General features: G+C 45.5%; 1 protein-coding gene across 1 annotated transcript; it reads right to left on the bottom strand.

Moving 5' to 3' along the window:
* Positions 1-324: 324 nt before the first annotated feature.
* Positions 325-13,129, bottom strand: LOC102056812 (cytochrome b5). The gene is made up of 5 exons (XM_055726381.1): positions 12,974-13,129; positions 4,540-4,668; positions 3,995-4,021; positions 2,051-2,082; positions 325-1,054 (listed from the first exon to the last, which is right to left on the bottom strand). Exons 1-5 carry the CDS (start codon positions 13,127-13,129, stop codon positions 964-966), a joined length of 435 nt encoding a protein of 144 aa, XP_055582356.1. The 3' UTR covers positions 325-963.
* Between the last annotated feature and the right edge of the window lie 16 nt (positions 13,130-13,145).

Below are 13,145 nucleotides of genomic sequence, written 5' to 3'. Positions count from 1 at the left end.
AACCAGCATTATGCACAAATCCCAAATGGATTTCTTTTCCCTTTTCACTTAGAGAGAAGAAACTGGATTTATTTGTGTGTGTGTCCGTCCCCATCTGGTGCACACTCACAGTAAGAATGAGCTGTTTCCAATATATGTGTTGGATCAAGACCTCAGGCAGAAAGAAAAAACTGCATTTTGAGAAGCCGCATGTCAGTTCCCATTTCTGGCATTGCCGCACGCAGCACAAAAGCACCCAAAACAAACCAGAATCCAAGGTATAAATTGTTTCACAGAATATACATTTTAAAAGGGACAAGTACAAATATTACAAAATGAACAGAATCGCTTTTAAAATACTTATATTTGTTTAACCGTTAAAAACAGACATGTACAGAAAGAGGTAGCAAAGCTAACAATTTCTGGCTGCTCCAATTAGTGTTGCCTGCATGCACTGGGAAAGTTACTGTGGAACCAAATCTCCCGATATCTTTTCTGGAAAGGACTGTAGACAATTTGCAGTTTATTTCTGACAATGCTACGTGAAGGACTGAGTCAAATCCACAGGCTCACTAGCAGCTGTTTCACGTTGTCTGGCTTAACGAAAAGGCATTGAAAGAAAAAAGGTTGTCTGTGATTTACTTCAGAGAGCGAGTGAGAGAGAGAGCAAGAGAGAGAGCGAGAGAGAGCGCGCGCACGAACACGCACACACGAAGGGGACCACACACACACATAAGAGAATGCTGGGAAGTTGCACTTGCCCCACGACCGCAAGAGGAAAGCATGACAGGTCTGCGGGTCCCAGAGTTAGGATAGAGAGCGTTTGGTATTAGCTTGGTCCCATGGATATCAACATCACTTGACAGGCTCAAAGCTAAAAGCAAGGCAGAAAAGGTTAAGGGAAGCAGAACTCCACGTGTTGCATGCATGCGCTCTCTCTCACACCCTCTCTTTCAGGCTTTCTGAGGTCCCAGCAAGGTCAGTTCAAGAGGTTCTCCCATCCAACATGTAATAGCGATACATTAAACCTATGACCAGTGCTCCAAAGATGGGAATTAGCCACGTTGACCAGAAACTATAGGGAGAAAACAAAAACACAACACAAACAATACAACACAACATAAACCAGAAGAAAGTATCAAGTTAATAATTCACTCAAGATGTTCATCACTTATTACACGTCTGTTTTCATCCAGGCAGCTCTTGGGGCCTGTCTCCAGCTGCTAGCAGACCAGCCGCAGGGGTCTCGGCTCGCCGGGCTGGGCAGCACCGACGGTCCCTGCACCCAGCACTCTGCCCGGCCCCTCTGAGGCCCCTGCGCTGCAAGAGCCGCTTGGTGGCTTAAAAAACAGCTGCTGGATTGCTGAATTTTCCAGCCTGGCACATACAGAAACCAATTTGGGGTTTATTTTGTTGGTTGTTGGGTTGCGGGTTGGGTTTTTTTTTCCTTAAAAAAGTCAGACTGTAATTTGTGCTATACAAACAGCTGAGTTGACTCAAGGATGGAAATTGCTACAGCTATCCCACAATAAATCTTCCTCACTCATAAACCAGAGGCCACAGGCTCACCTTCCGCAGCCTCCTTAGCAAAAAAAGTTCTGCATCAGCTACAAAAGACTAGGGCCCTGTTCTGGTTGTAAGGATTTTCAACTAAATGGGGCTGCTCATGGTAAAGATCCTCCAAAAAAACCCACACGACTGTGTTGTGTCACCCCAAGACCTGCAGCTACCACGCAAACAAACACTGCAGTGCAAAGGGACTGCAGCCACAGCCACGCAACACGAACGCACAAGAATCTGAGCTGCACAGTACCAGGATGCCTGTGCTGCCCAGTGAGCAGGGGACTTGGTGCCACCGGCTGTGTCTCCACATCCGACAAGGGAGGTGCGTGCCCTGGCAGCTAACTCTGTGAGCTGCAGTTCGGCAAGTTACATCTGGACTATTGCTGGAAGGAGCATGCAGTGATATCCCTGGGCTTTTTTTCCTGCCTATTGGAGTTAACACGCAGTTCTACAAACAGGGAGTCCTAACCCCTCCATTTCTTACTCTTACTATAAGAAGATACTATACCTTGCTTGGCCTGAGGATGTCATACTTGGATTCTGAAGGAGGAAAGAGGGAGTTAGCAGGGGGAAAAAAGAAACATTAAACACATGCTAATAAGACTACAAGACTGAACACGTGATTACGAACATGGAGAAAAAATAAACCATCCCTCCTCTGCCAAACACCCTCTGTCACAGGTGCAGGTGCTTCTGGGGATGTTTGCCATTGTCCTCACCTCCACATTCTTTCCATTAACCCAATCCCTCCCACCCAGTCATCAACTTCACACTAAAACTTGCACCCCTCTCAAAAAAAAAAAAAAAAAAAAAAAAAATCTTGCTCATTACCTCGGAAAGCAGTCTGTTCCTTTTTACGCAATGGATGATAACCTGCGCTCCAATACAGATAATCCTAGCACTGTCACCCCCTCCCTAAACCCCTGCCCACGTCCCCATTTGCCATCCTGCTGCCTGACCACTGAAACATACAGCCACAGCACGCTCTTCAACTCTTCCCTTGCATGCAACCTGTTTCCAAACTTTATAGTTCTCCTTTCATAAAGCTGCACATTTAAATACTTTTTCCAGTCAGTTGAAATTCCCCTTTCGCCTTTCATCAGCTCTACAGCCTCTTCCTTGGTGGCTGCTGCAGCTCTCCAGTTTAATCAACGCCTACCAACCCAAAATCACCTTTCCTGCCCATCCTAAAGAGAATTATCTCCATTTCTTGAGAGCCTTAGTGCTTGCTTTTCTGTCGTAATACATCCAGTGGATGCTAAACACCAACACTTATCCGTGGGGGGCTACCTCTGAGCTGCATCAAAAGAGTATACATGTATGACTTTTTATTTTGTGGGTCCCTCCTATTTATTGTTACATTACTGACTTCTATCTCTTCCTGCTATTTTAAAAGCAGGCCGAAGTATAATTTTAAAGCTGCTGTTGTACACTGGAGAAAGACCTTAGCTGTACACAACTCTGGAATTCCTCCTCAGAAGAGAAAAATATTTCAAAAAATATTTAACTCATATCCAAGGGAGTTACTTTGATTACTACTCATTTCTATGCACATTTTAGGTATGCGATTATGCAACGGAGCTGAACTAAACACATTTTAAGGTGAATATATGCATAACCATGCGGCCCCATGTTATAACTAAGCATTGGCTTTACCCAGCCTGGGTTATTCTTTCTATGGCTGACTACAGCGAGCAAACGCTCCCAAGGGCTTCAGCTGCCGCTCTCTCTGTTGACAGCTTCCTTCTTGGTTCCTGCTGCTCTGCAAGTGGCCCTGCTTTGAACAACATCTAATGAAAGTGTTGTTGAAGGCAGAGCTGTGCCTGGTCCGAGCCTTCAAGCCAAGTCAGAAGAGAAGCCAGCTGCAAGGCACATGTTTACCTCTCAGATGGGATTCTATTTATTACCATTTCCCTCTCCCCATCCATTTCAAAAGCATTTTTGCAACACTATGCCCTGTTCTAACCCAGGAGTACCTGAGTTTTAAGCAATACCAATGATTACCAGGGCAGTTAACAGAGAATTCTTGTTTTACAGCCAACCCTACGGTGGCTGTGCCTGTCTCCTGGTTTGAATGTAACAACACTAACAGTTCAGTGGTCAGAACATCATGAGTAGTGCAAAAAAAATGGTCTGTGGCTCAAGGTGTGGAAATAACATTGCTGATGTCAGAGGAGAGAGGGCATAAAAAACCACTTCCAATTTCACACTAAGGTGACTGCTGAGGTTCAGAACAAAAACAAGAGGTATAATTTGCTTGGAAGATTCATTCATTACTGTAGTTTGTGTAAACATAAAGCCACAACCCCCACAGGGGGTGGGGGGGTGTCTGTGTGCCAAAAAAAAAAAAAAAAAAAAAAGGCATGTGACAACTCCGTTATTCATTTTGTGAGCATAATATTGTTTCCATAGCATTAAATTAAAACAGAAAAGTAAAACACCAACAGCTTACCTTAGAACCTTCTTTTTTACGATCGTGCTGTCAAGGCGGAAAAAAAAAGAAGAAAAAAGATAAGCACTGACTTCAAGAGAAATGTGCAGTCTTTATGAGGGACGTGTGCACAGTCCTCATCATAGGGGTAATTGCCTAGACTTGGTTTTCAAAGGAGTCGATCCTTCAGCACCCAAAGGCACACAGCCTCTGTAGCAGGCAGGAAGCTGGTGTTTGTGCCGTGCCGTGATCTCTCACCCTCCTGAACTCTAAATTGCAAGGCAAAGCGAAGGTGAGAGCCGATTAGCTTAGCTTCTTTAAGTGCCCCGGATTTAATTGTAGTGAGAAATCTGTTCTGAATGGTGGAAAGACAAAACTAATTTGGTTTTGTTCCCTCAACAGAAATCCCAGACAACACAGAGACTGCCTAAAACCCTTAACTAGTTACTTATTTCACAAGACACATCTTCGTGTATGTGTGCAGTGGGTTACACAAAGGAGAGTCACACTTTTACACAGACTCATTCCAGCTCTGAAAGAGGCTGTCACAGCCAGCCAGTCCTTACCGGATGGATCTCCCCTATGTAGTACTGCTTGAGCATTTCCCTGGCATCTGTGGAATGCCCAACATCTTCAAAGCTCTCTGTGGCATCTCTACCAGCTTGTTCAAGCAAAACCTCTTCTCCACCTGGATGCTGGAAGAGAAGACTTCAGGTGAGCAAAGGGCTAGATATAGAAAAGGTACCAGAAGTTCCTTCCAACCTATTCCCTTCATCACAGATGCCTCAAACCAACATCAGCAATAAATTCTTCAATTGTCCATTCTCTCCTTCAGGAATCCATGGAGAATAGTGTGTGCTGCACAGCCTGGAAACATAATAAAAATCCTCCTGGAGAGGCAAATCCCCAACATACACAGGGAAGCACAGCTTTATCCCCCATAGCCAAACTATCCCTCCCATGATTCCATAACTGAGTTGGGCACGAAAATACACAAAAGAAAGGATATCCTCACACAACTTTTCAAGGGCTTCACTGCACAAATCAGACTTGCTTGCAGAGGAGCCTCTCCTTCATGATTTTTCTCAAGAGCTTTCCTGAGGCACCTCCGCCGCTAGTGAAGCACAAGACAACACTGCCTTTACAGGCATCAGCAGAGGAAAGGGTATTCTACTTCTTAGATACTACAAAATAATAATAGTATTTGGCTAACGGCCTCTCTCTGCACACAGCTGTGCAATGAGGAATGAAGTACTGAGCTGAAATGCATCATGTTTTCTAGTAGCTTAAGAAGCTATGACTAGCATAGTCCCAACAATACTGAACCCAATCTAGCGTACAACCACTCAAAAACCTGGGGGGTGGGGGGAAGTGTCACAAAAAATTATACTGTTTGACATCATATACTGATTTCAGAGTTTCAGAAGTTGCAACACCAGAAGTACCAAATCCACAGGACGCTCCACAACACCACTGGCATTTCTGTTGGTGGCAGTCACAGACAAGCAGCAAGAACTGACAAAAACCCTGGTGCAACTCTGTTTTCCTTGATGGGCTTGGCTCTTCTCTAGCACCGTCAATACCATAATTCCAGGAACAGACCAGCAATGAAAAGCACTAACCACAAAGCCAGCGAAGTACAATCTCTTCACAGTGTGAGTGTGAACAAATAGTTCAGTTTAAACTATCAGCTAATCCAGTTAAACCAATAAAGTGGTCAGGCTTCTCAGTGCGCACACAGGGACTAACCCAGTTTTCTAGAGCATCAGGCAACAAGCACTAAATGTGCTAGTTGAGAAGACAAGAGTTGCTCACTGCTGCCTGAAATGCCTCTAACAGCTACAAGCCTGGAACTGGAGAAGAGATGTTAGACAAAGTTTCACATCAAAGGACTAACACACCTGTTTTTCTCTGTAATATCATTTTCCTTCCCACAGACACAGAACAGTTGCCCTTGCCTCTCTTCCTTCAGCTTGTCTGTTTTTGCTGCCAAAAGTCTAAATACTCCCACTTGGCGCTCACACCTCATACCAAACATCCTCAGTATGGACACAAACACAGTCCAGTTGTTTACTCCTGTGAGTTACTGCAGCCAATTCTGCAATCCTTGTACCAGAGCTCTTTATTCTGAATAAATCCCTTTATTGTCCAGGTATGTGACAAAATCAACGTGGAGCCTTCTCAACAGCCATGAAGGGCAAAGTCCGCAGTCCTAGGACACAGTTTGGTTAGCAGTCAGTTATTAGATTGCCTTAGCTGTAAAACCAAGTGGGACTCCACTCTGCTCGTTCCCCCTGTGCCTGGCTACAGGTCTGGCTGCCATTTCTCCCACACCAACCCTCAGGCTCACTTGATCTCAGAGGGAGTCTGACCAGGGACTACCCTAGCAGGAAACCCACCCTACAAAAAAGAAAAAAAAAAAAAAAAAAAAGAAAGAAAAAAAAAAGAAAAGGAACCGATTATCTGCTGGGATAGCTGTGACTGAGCTCACTACAGAGCTGGATGCATGTCTCTCTTTACACGTGGGAGTTGCAGGAACACAGGCTGCAGCAAGACCATGCTTTAGATTATTTTTGCGCCCCTTAGATCACACCCTCAAGACTTGGCTGCAACAGTAGGACACTGTAGATTGTCTATGCACATTACTCAGAACTGTCCAACTTTTACTTACTTTATATGCATGTTTGAAAAGATCCACAGAAACCAGGGGATGAAAAGCTGGCCCTTTACTTTAAGCCTTCTAGAAGAACTCCATAGGGATGTCTCTCCAGAAATCTTATTTCAGATAGAAAAATATCAGAACTGAATTTTAAGATGACAACCTTGCTTTCCTAATCATCCACCCTAAAAGAGCAGACAAAACACTGCACTAACAGGGAACATGCAGCAGATATTGGCTTTCAGTGGCATCCAGCCTTTGCATATACAAGAGACAAACAAGAAGAATGGTAAAGTAAAAGAAGCAAGAACGGTACAGTTTGCTCCTCTTTACCTCTTTGGGTCTGAAGCCTTTCTATGCACTTGCTAAATCCACAAGTAATAAAAAGAATTATCTATTCATGCACATCTGTCCTTTATTGTAAACACCAGTCCAAAAGAAAAAACTTCAAAACATTCTGGCATAGTGTATTTCTGAAAGGATTCTCTAGTCTAGACAACCACAACTGCAGCCAGACAATTCTTACCTTGTCATACCCAAGAAAACAGTAAACCCAGACTATTTATACAGGAAGTCATTTACTCTGCCACAAAACTTCTCAAAGCTACAGCTCCAGCAGGAAAACATGAAAACAGAGTGTTGCAAACCGTGGAAAAAAAGTAAATTAGAAGTAATTCCAGAGGAAACAATGGCTGGAAAATGTTTTCAGAAACAGACAAAAGCAAACAACAAGAAAGGTGGGTCCGAGTGCCAGTACTCATAAGTCTTCCTCAGCAACAGTAATAGAACTGGAACCTGCTTGTCACTTGAGCCTTCGGAATACACAATAAATAAAGCATACATTGACAGCAACATTAATAGTCTTGAAGCACCAGTTCTGGAAGAATACAACCAATGCCACTGGGCAGAGAAAACAATCTTACAGGGAGAACCCTGTCATTTGGAGGGAGAAGTGCAACAGCCCACCACCACCATAAGGCACCTCAAGAGCCCCTGGCCCAGGTGGTGCAGAAGAGAGGCCAGCCTGCTCTTGTTGCAGTCAGGAGCCCAATACTTCCTCATGCTTCGCAATACTCACAGCTACAGCAGGTGCTCGAAGCATCATTTCAGTGCGATCTTTCAATCAAGTTCTCCAAATTCCAAACTGGGTCCAGAGAAGAAGAGCAGACGCAGGGCCTTGTACAACCCCATAGTTACTCCAAGCTCACTTTAAATGTCACTGACACTCTAATATGGCGAGCAAAGAAAGTTTGCCTTTCATGACGCACTCCCTAATTAGCAGCTCATATAGCCCATCTTCTGCATTCATCCAGCAAGGCTGTAATTATTCAAGAGACCTCAGAAGAAGCTCTATCTGTGTAGCCTTTAGAAGGGATAAGGAGTGAGCAAAAAGCAGCAGGAAATCAGAAAGGTAGGCACACAGCAGAGGCTTCCGAGACCGCAAAGCTGAAACTCACTGCAGGAGGCAACTCCAAATACCCGTTTGCATACGTCTGGCAGGCAACTGCTGTTACAGACCCACTGTAAACTGCAAATGAGCTCAGAAGCAACAACTAAGCTCTACAACTAATTAGGTTGCTGGGTCAGGTAAGATGCAAGATCATCAAGTTGAGGGGGGATGCGAAAGCTTTCATTTTTAGCCCCCAGTATCAGAGAAATAAGCTAGGAAAGGGAAGAGTATTACTGTGCAATAATAATGTGCCAGTACCATACCAGCCAGAAAACAATGACAAGCAGACACCTAGACAAATGGTGTTCATCAACCGCACATCCTTCAAAGCTTGTTTCAAGACACAGAACAGGTTTCCCTAAAAAACATCTCTGCAAAGCTGGAGCAAGTCAGCATGAGCAAAACCAGATCTCTGACATTCCTCCTACTCCCTCACAGAGTTCTGGTTTCAGATACACTAGAGTCCACAGGAATTAAATGCGAAAAGACAAAGAAGAGTACCCAACATTGGCTTCTCACTGCTGGTGCAGCAGGAGTTAAGAATCTGAAAAATTGCTGCCTCCGGTGTGAGCAACCATCTTATACTTCCCTCCTCTTTACTTTCACCTCAGTGACAATGCTCTTAAACTACCAGCTCTTCCAAGCACAGTCCCTACCTTAGCTATATACTTGCCTGGAAAGAGCGTAAATTCTGTTAGAACCATGTAATTTTAAAGAAAAGGTGCCAGTAGTAGAATATGAAGAACACTATACTTGAAACCAACTGACCGATTCGAGTTAGAGTTGTCACAGCCCAGGCTTATTCCACTTGGAAGCCGGTTCAAACAGATTTCTAGTCACGCTTGCCACAGGTGTCAGAAGCAGCAGCACATGCCAAGACAAAGCTGTGCTAGCTGCTGCATCTGATGGACTCAGAAAACAGACAAAAGGGTGTGCTGAAGAAACACTTACCTGCAAACTCTTCTAGTCATGTGTAAAAATGGAGATAAACCACATCCCTCTATCAGAAGAATGCTGGTGAAAATAAGCCTATTACAGACAAGTGCACAAGTTAAAAGCAACAGATTTTAATAAGAATGCAGTGAGGGCCTAAGTGTGAGCAGTAACCAGAGTACCAGACCTCAGAGAGCCTGTCGGGGAGGTACACCTGCCTTCCTCTGCTTCCTCACTCATAATTCACACCTACCTGAGCAGCCAGCTCTTTTTGCTCTAGCAATAGTCTACGCTTGCTTTTCTAGGCTACTGCAATTAGGAGTAATAACATGTATTCTGGTGGTCCAGTTACCTAGACGTGGGAGAAAATTACACTATCACTATAAGGCTATCTCAGATTTCAAACAATCACACTTCATTTCAGGCACTTACAGGCTTTCCGAAGTACAAGAGATTGCAGTTTCTCAGAAACATGAAATTTCAGTTGCCATCTTTGCAGATCTCTTGCATTTTGTTCCATTCTTATAATTCAGTAGAATTTTGCTATGTGATAAATGTCGTTACTCCTATTACATATTAAATAACTAAATTGGAAGTTTAAACTGATCTGCGCTTCAAACAACATACAGATTTTGAGTTGGCTGGCTAATGGATGACCTGCTGTACCTCATTTGCAGGAATCATGAAGCACAATTCGACAATCTTTTAGCAGTGAGGCTTCTTCGAGGTTACACAATCACTCCAAGGTAATGCTCCAGTGCAGTTCAGCAATCCTGTTCAAATAATCTGTGACCAAAGGCCAGAAAAGGCAACAATTAGACACTGCTTCACTGACTACACAGGATCAAGGGGAAATACTACCCACTGAAACCCTGATAGCTGCAGCCACAGCAACTCAGAGCTCTAAAGCAGAACAGTTTCAGACAACTGTAACTTCTAAACAAGACACAAACTCCTGGTTCCAATCAGCTACACATTGTTCCCCTGTCACTCGACTGATTACAGCGGACTAACAGATATAAAGTGTATTTTTGCCAATAAATTAGGCCTTGATCTATGTTTACAAGTTTCACCACGTCAGTGAGTGGTGTACATAAGCAAAGCGTGGTGTCAGCCATGCTGGCAGTTAAAACAGTAGCCTTATTCTTCTTCCTTTCCCTAGTCCAAGCAGACCTTTTTCATGCCAGAGAAACACAAATAGGATAAAAGGCTTGGAAAGGGCAACGTGAAATATCATCCCAAGGTAACATTCAGAGCACTGCTAAACCTGGCTTGCTGCAGGGGGAAGCGAAGCATTCTTCTGTGCTCATTTACAATACTGAAGGTGTCCTGTTCCAGATGCTGTCTTACACAGAGAACGCCGAGATGAAGACTGTGACCACTACACAGTGTCCATGCTCTGAAACAGTGTCATTCACAGTGGGGTAAGTATCTTGAAAACATTTGTCTAACTCTTAAGTCTGAAAAGCAGAAAGTAGCGACCGTATTTGGAACACAGATGCAAGTGTAAGACAAGGCACACAGTTTCTGCAGGTACTGTCCCAACCTCCAGCTTGTTTTGGCTCTTCCTAAACAAACAGCACTTTGTTATTGAGAAACCAGCAGTGAATGGCTTTTCCCGGTCTTCCCCTGAATCTACATAACCTTCTTGCATCTACAACAACATTTGGCAAGGAGTTCCACCAGTCTTCTCCCTGTTACATGAAGAAACACTGTTTGTTTGTTTCAAACCTGGCTCCAGCCAGATGCTTTGATGTCCCCTGGATCTTGTATAGACTTTCAGATGCAGGCAAACATGAAAGATTTCAGAAACTAGTGGAGTAACAAGCATTCTTCAAAATGTGTCTGCTGCCCTGCCCATTTCATTTAATCAGCAGAGGTAGCTGGGCCCACAGATCTGTACCCCGCTGCCCTCTCTCAGGAATTTGAAAGATGACAGATGACAGGTTTGGCCTAGTGCCAGGGAGCCCAAACATTGGAGGGGGCGTGCGTGTAGAAGGAGGCAGTCAGCTGCTCAGAAAATCCTCACGTACCAGCTGGAAAACTCTGGAAAACTTGTGAGCTGACCCTGGAACAGGAATCTGAGTACCCACTTGTAGCTCCAGCGTTTCAGAGCTACCTGAGTTAAGAGTTGCATTCAATGCAACTGCCTTCTCCTTCCCACCCCAATCATAAGCTCTCTACAGTACACTATGCATCTTTTGTAGATGCATGTCATAAATGAGCAACTGGTCCCTCACCTCAGCCAGACTTGCGGGCTGTCCTGTAAAACAGCTGAGCATCAGCTGATAGTCTTCATGTGACTGCTGCTCTGTAGCACCAAACTCCCATGCCTCCACCAGGCACCATCCCACTGTCCCACATACTTTTCTTTCCAGCATACTGGGTGCCAAGAGTCTCTCTCAAGTATCAAAGATGCAAGAAGAGCAGCTGCTCAGCAGATTCAGCCTTTCAGATTCTGCACCTGACACACATGCACCTGTAAACAGGGCTGGAGTACCAACAGCAGACGCTGGTGAGCAAAGGAGCAAGCAGACAGGATCCATTTATGGTCCTGTGAAAGCAAAATTTTTCATTATAAAGCAATAAACAGTGCAGAACTGACTACAGAAAAGGCCAGCTCAAGGCACTGTAGTAGAAGACACTCCTTAATTCGTTCACTGAAATACCTTAGAGACTCTCTTAGAACAAACGTTGAGGGGAAGACTCAAAGCACAAGTCAGATTCTGAACCAACCATTATGATGCTGGATCCAGTGAACAAAACAGCTTGTATCTAACTTTATAAATAAATGCCGAAAGCTACATAGAAAGCCACTACCTCCAGCTGTCAGGTCACTGTAAAAAAGCTGCCAAGTTATCATTCTCTCCTCCTATCTGATAAACCTATACATTTCACCAAGGTAATTTTATCATTATATGTTATGACTACATAGCAGACATGCTTTAATCACAAATGCCTGCAGGAAAATCAGAGTTTAATTTAGACAAGCAAAACCAACAAGCAGCAACATGTACATTTTCAGTGAAATGTTCTTCTTTTAAAGCTGATTCAGACCAACTTTTGTACATTACCCTGTAGATGCTAGAGAGTTTGGTATCTTGTCAAGCTGGGATTAAAGCCCTCTGAAAATTTTTTAAACATTTCCTCCCGCTCTGTTTTCAGCTCCAAACACTAACGATACTGCTCTCAACCTTCTCAAAAACAGAATTCAAAAGCATCGAGTCTAGAAGCAATTTTTGTCCCCATATCCAAGAGAACTGGAGATCACACAGCAGACTGCACCGCTTACAAATCACTCGCGTGTGGTCACCGCTGGGAAGGCAGCAGCGTGATGCTCACCTACTGAATCACCACTACTTTCTCCTTTAAGTTCTGGGGTGTCCTTAGAGACATCAAATTTAAACCACTGATCTAGCCCCAATACTGTTTACCCTACAAGACAAGAAGCAAAGTAACGTGGCTTAAGGTGAGCTGCACCTCCCACGTAAGCGTGCCTGAACAGATTTCCTACGAAACCAGGAGCTGACTCAAAGGAGCAGAAGCACAACCTTGCACTCAGCTGGCCTTTGCCGGCCTGACCTGTGGCAGGGCCAGGAGCTGCCCTGAGCGGGAGCCCTGCGGGTGGCCCTTCTCGCGGACCCCTCCTTCGGGCAGCGCCGGCTGGCTGAGGCCCCGCTGCCTCAGGGCCACAGGAGCCCCCCCTTCGCCTTACTGCCCCCCCCCCCCTTCCCTTGCAGCCCCCCCCGCCCCGGGGTCTCTGCCCCCCACGGCACCCCTCCGCCCTCCCCCGTTCCCCTCCCTCACCCCCCCCACCCCCTCCCCTCCCCTTCCCTTCCCTCTCAGCCCCACACGCCCTCCCCAGGCCCGCCCCGCTCCCCTCAGCCCCCCCAGGCCCCGACCTTCCCCTGCCGGCCCCTGAGGGGACGGGCCGGGACCCCGCCCCGCCCGGCCTCACCTCCTCCAGGAAGCGGGTGACATCGTAGACGCGCCCGTGGATAACCAGCCAGGCCTCGCGGCTGGAGTTCCGCTTCCCCACCTCCTCCAGCGTGAAGATGGGCCCGGCCTCCGCCGCCGCACAGGCCCCGGCCTCCGTGCGCTCCCCGGGCTCCATGCTGGCCGTCGGCAAC

This window comes from Falco cherrug, chromosome 14 (assembly GCF_023634085.1).
Source record: "Falco cherrug isolate bFalChe1 chromosome 14, bFalChe1.pri, whole genome shotgun sequence".
Classification (NCBI taxonomy): Eukaryota; Metazoa; Chordata; class Aves; order Falconiformes; family Falconidae; genus Falco; species Falco cherrug.
This window is presented reverse-complemented; position numbering and strand designations above follow the sequence as displayed.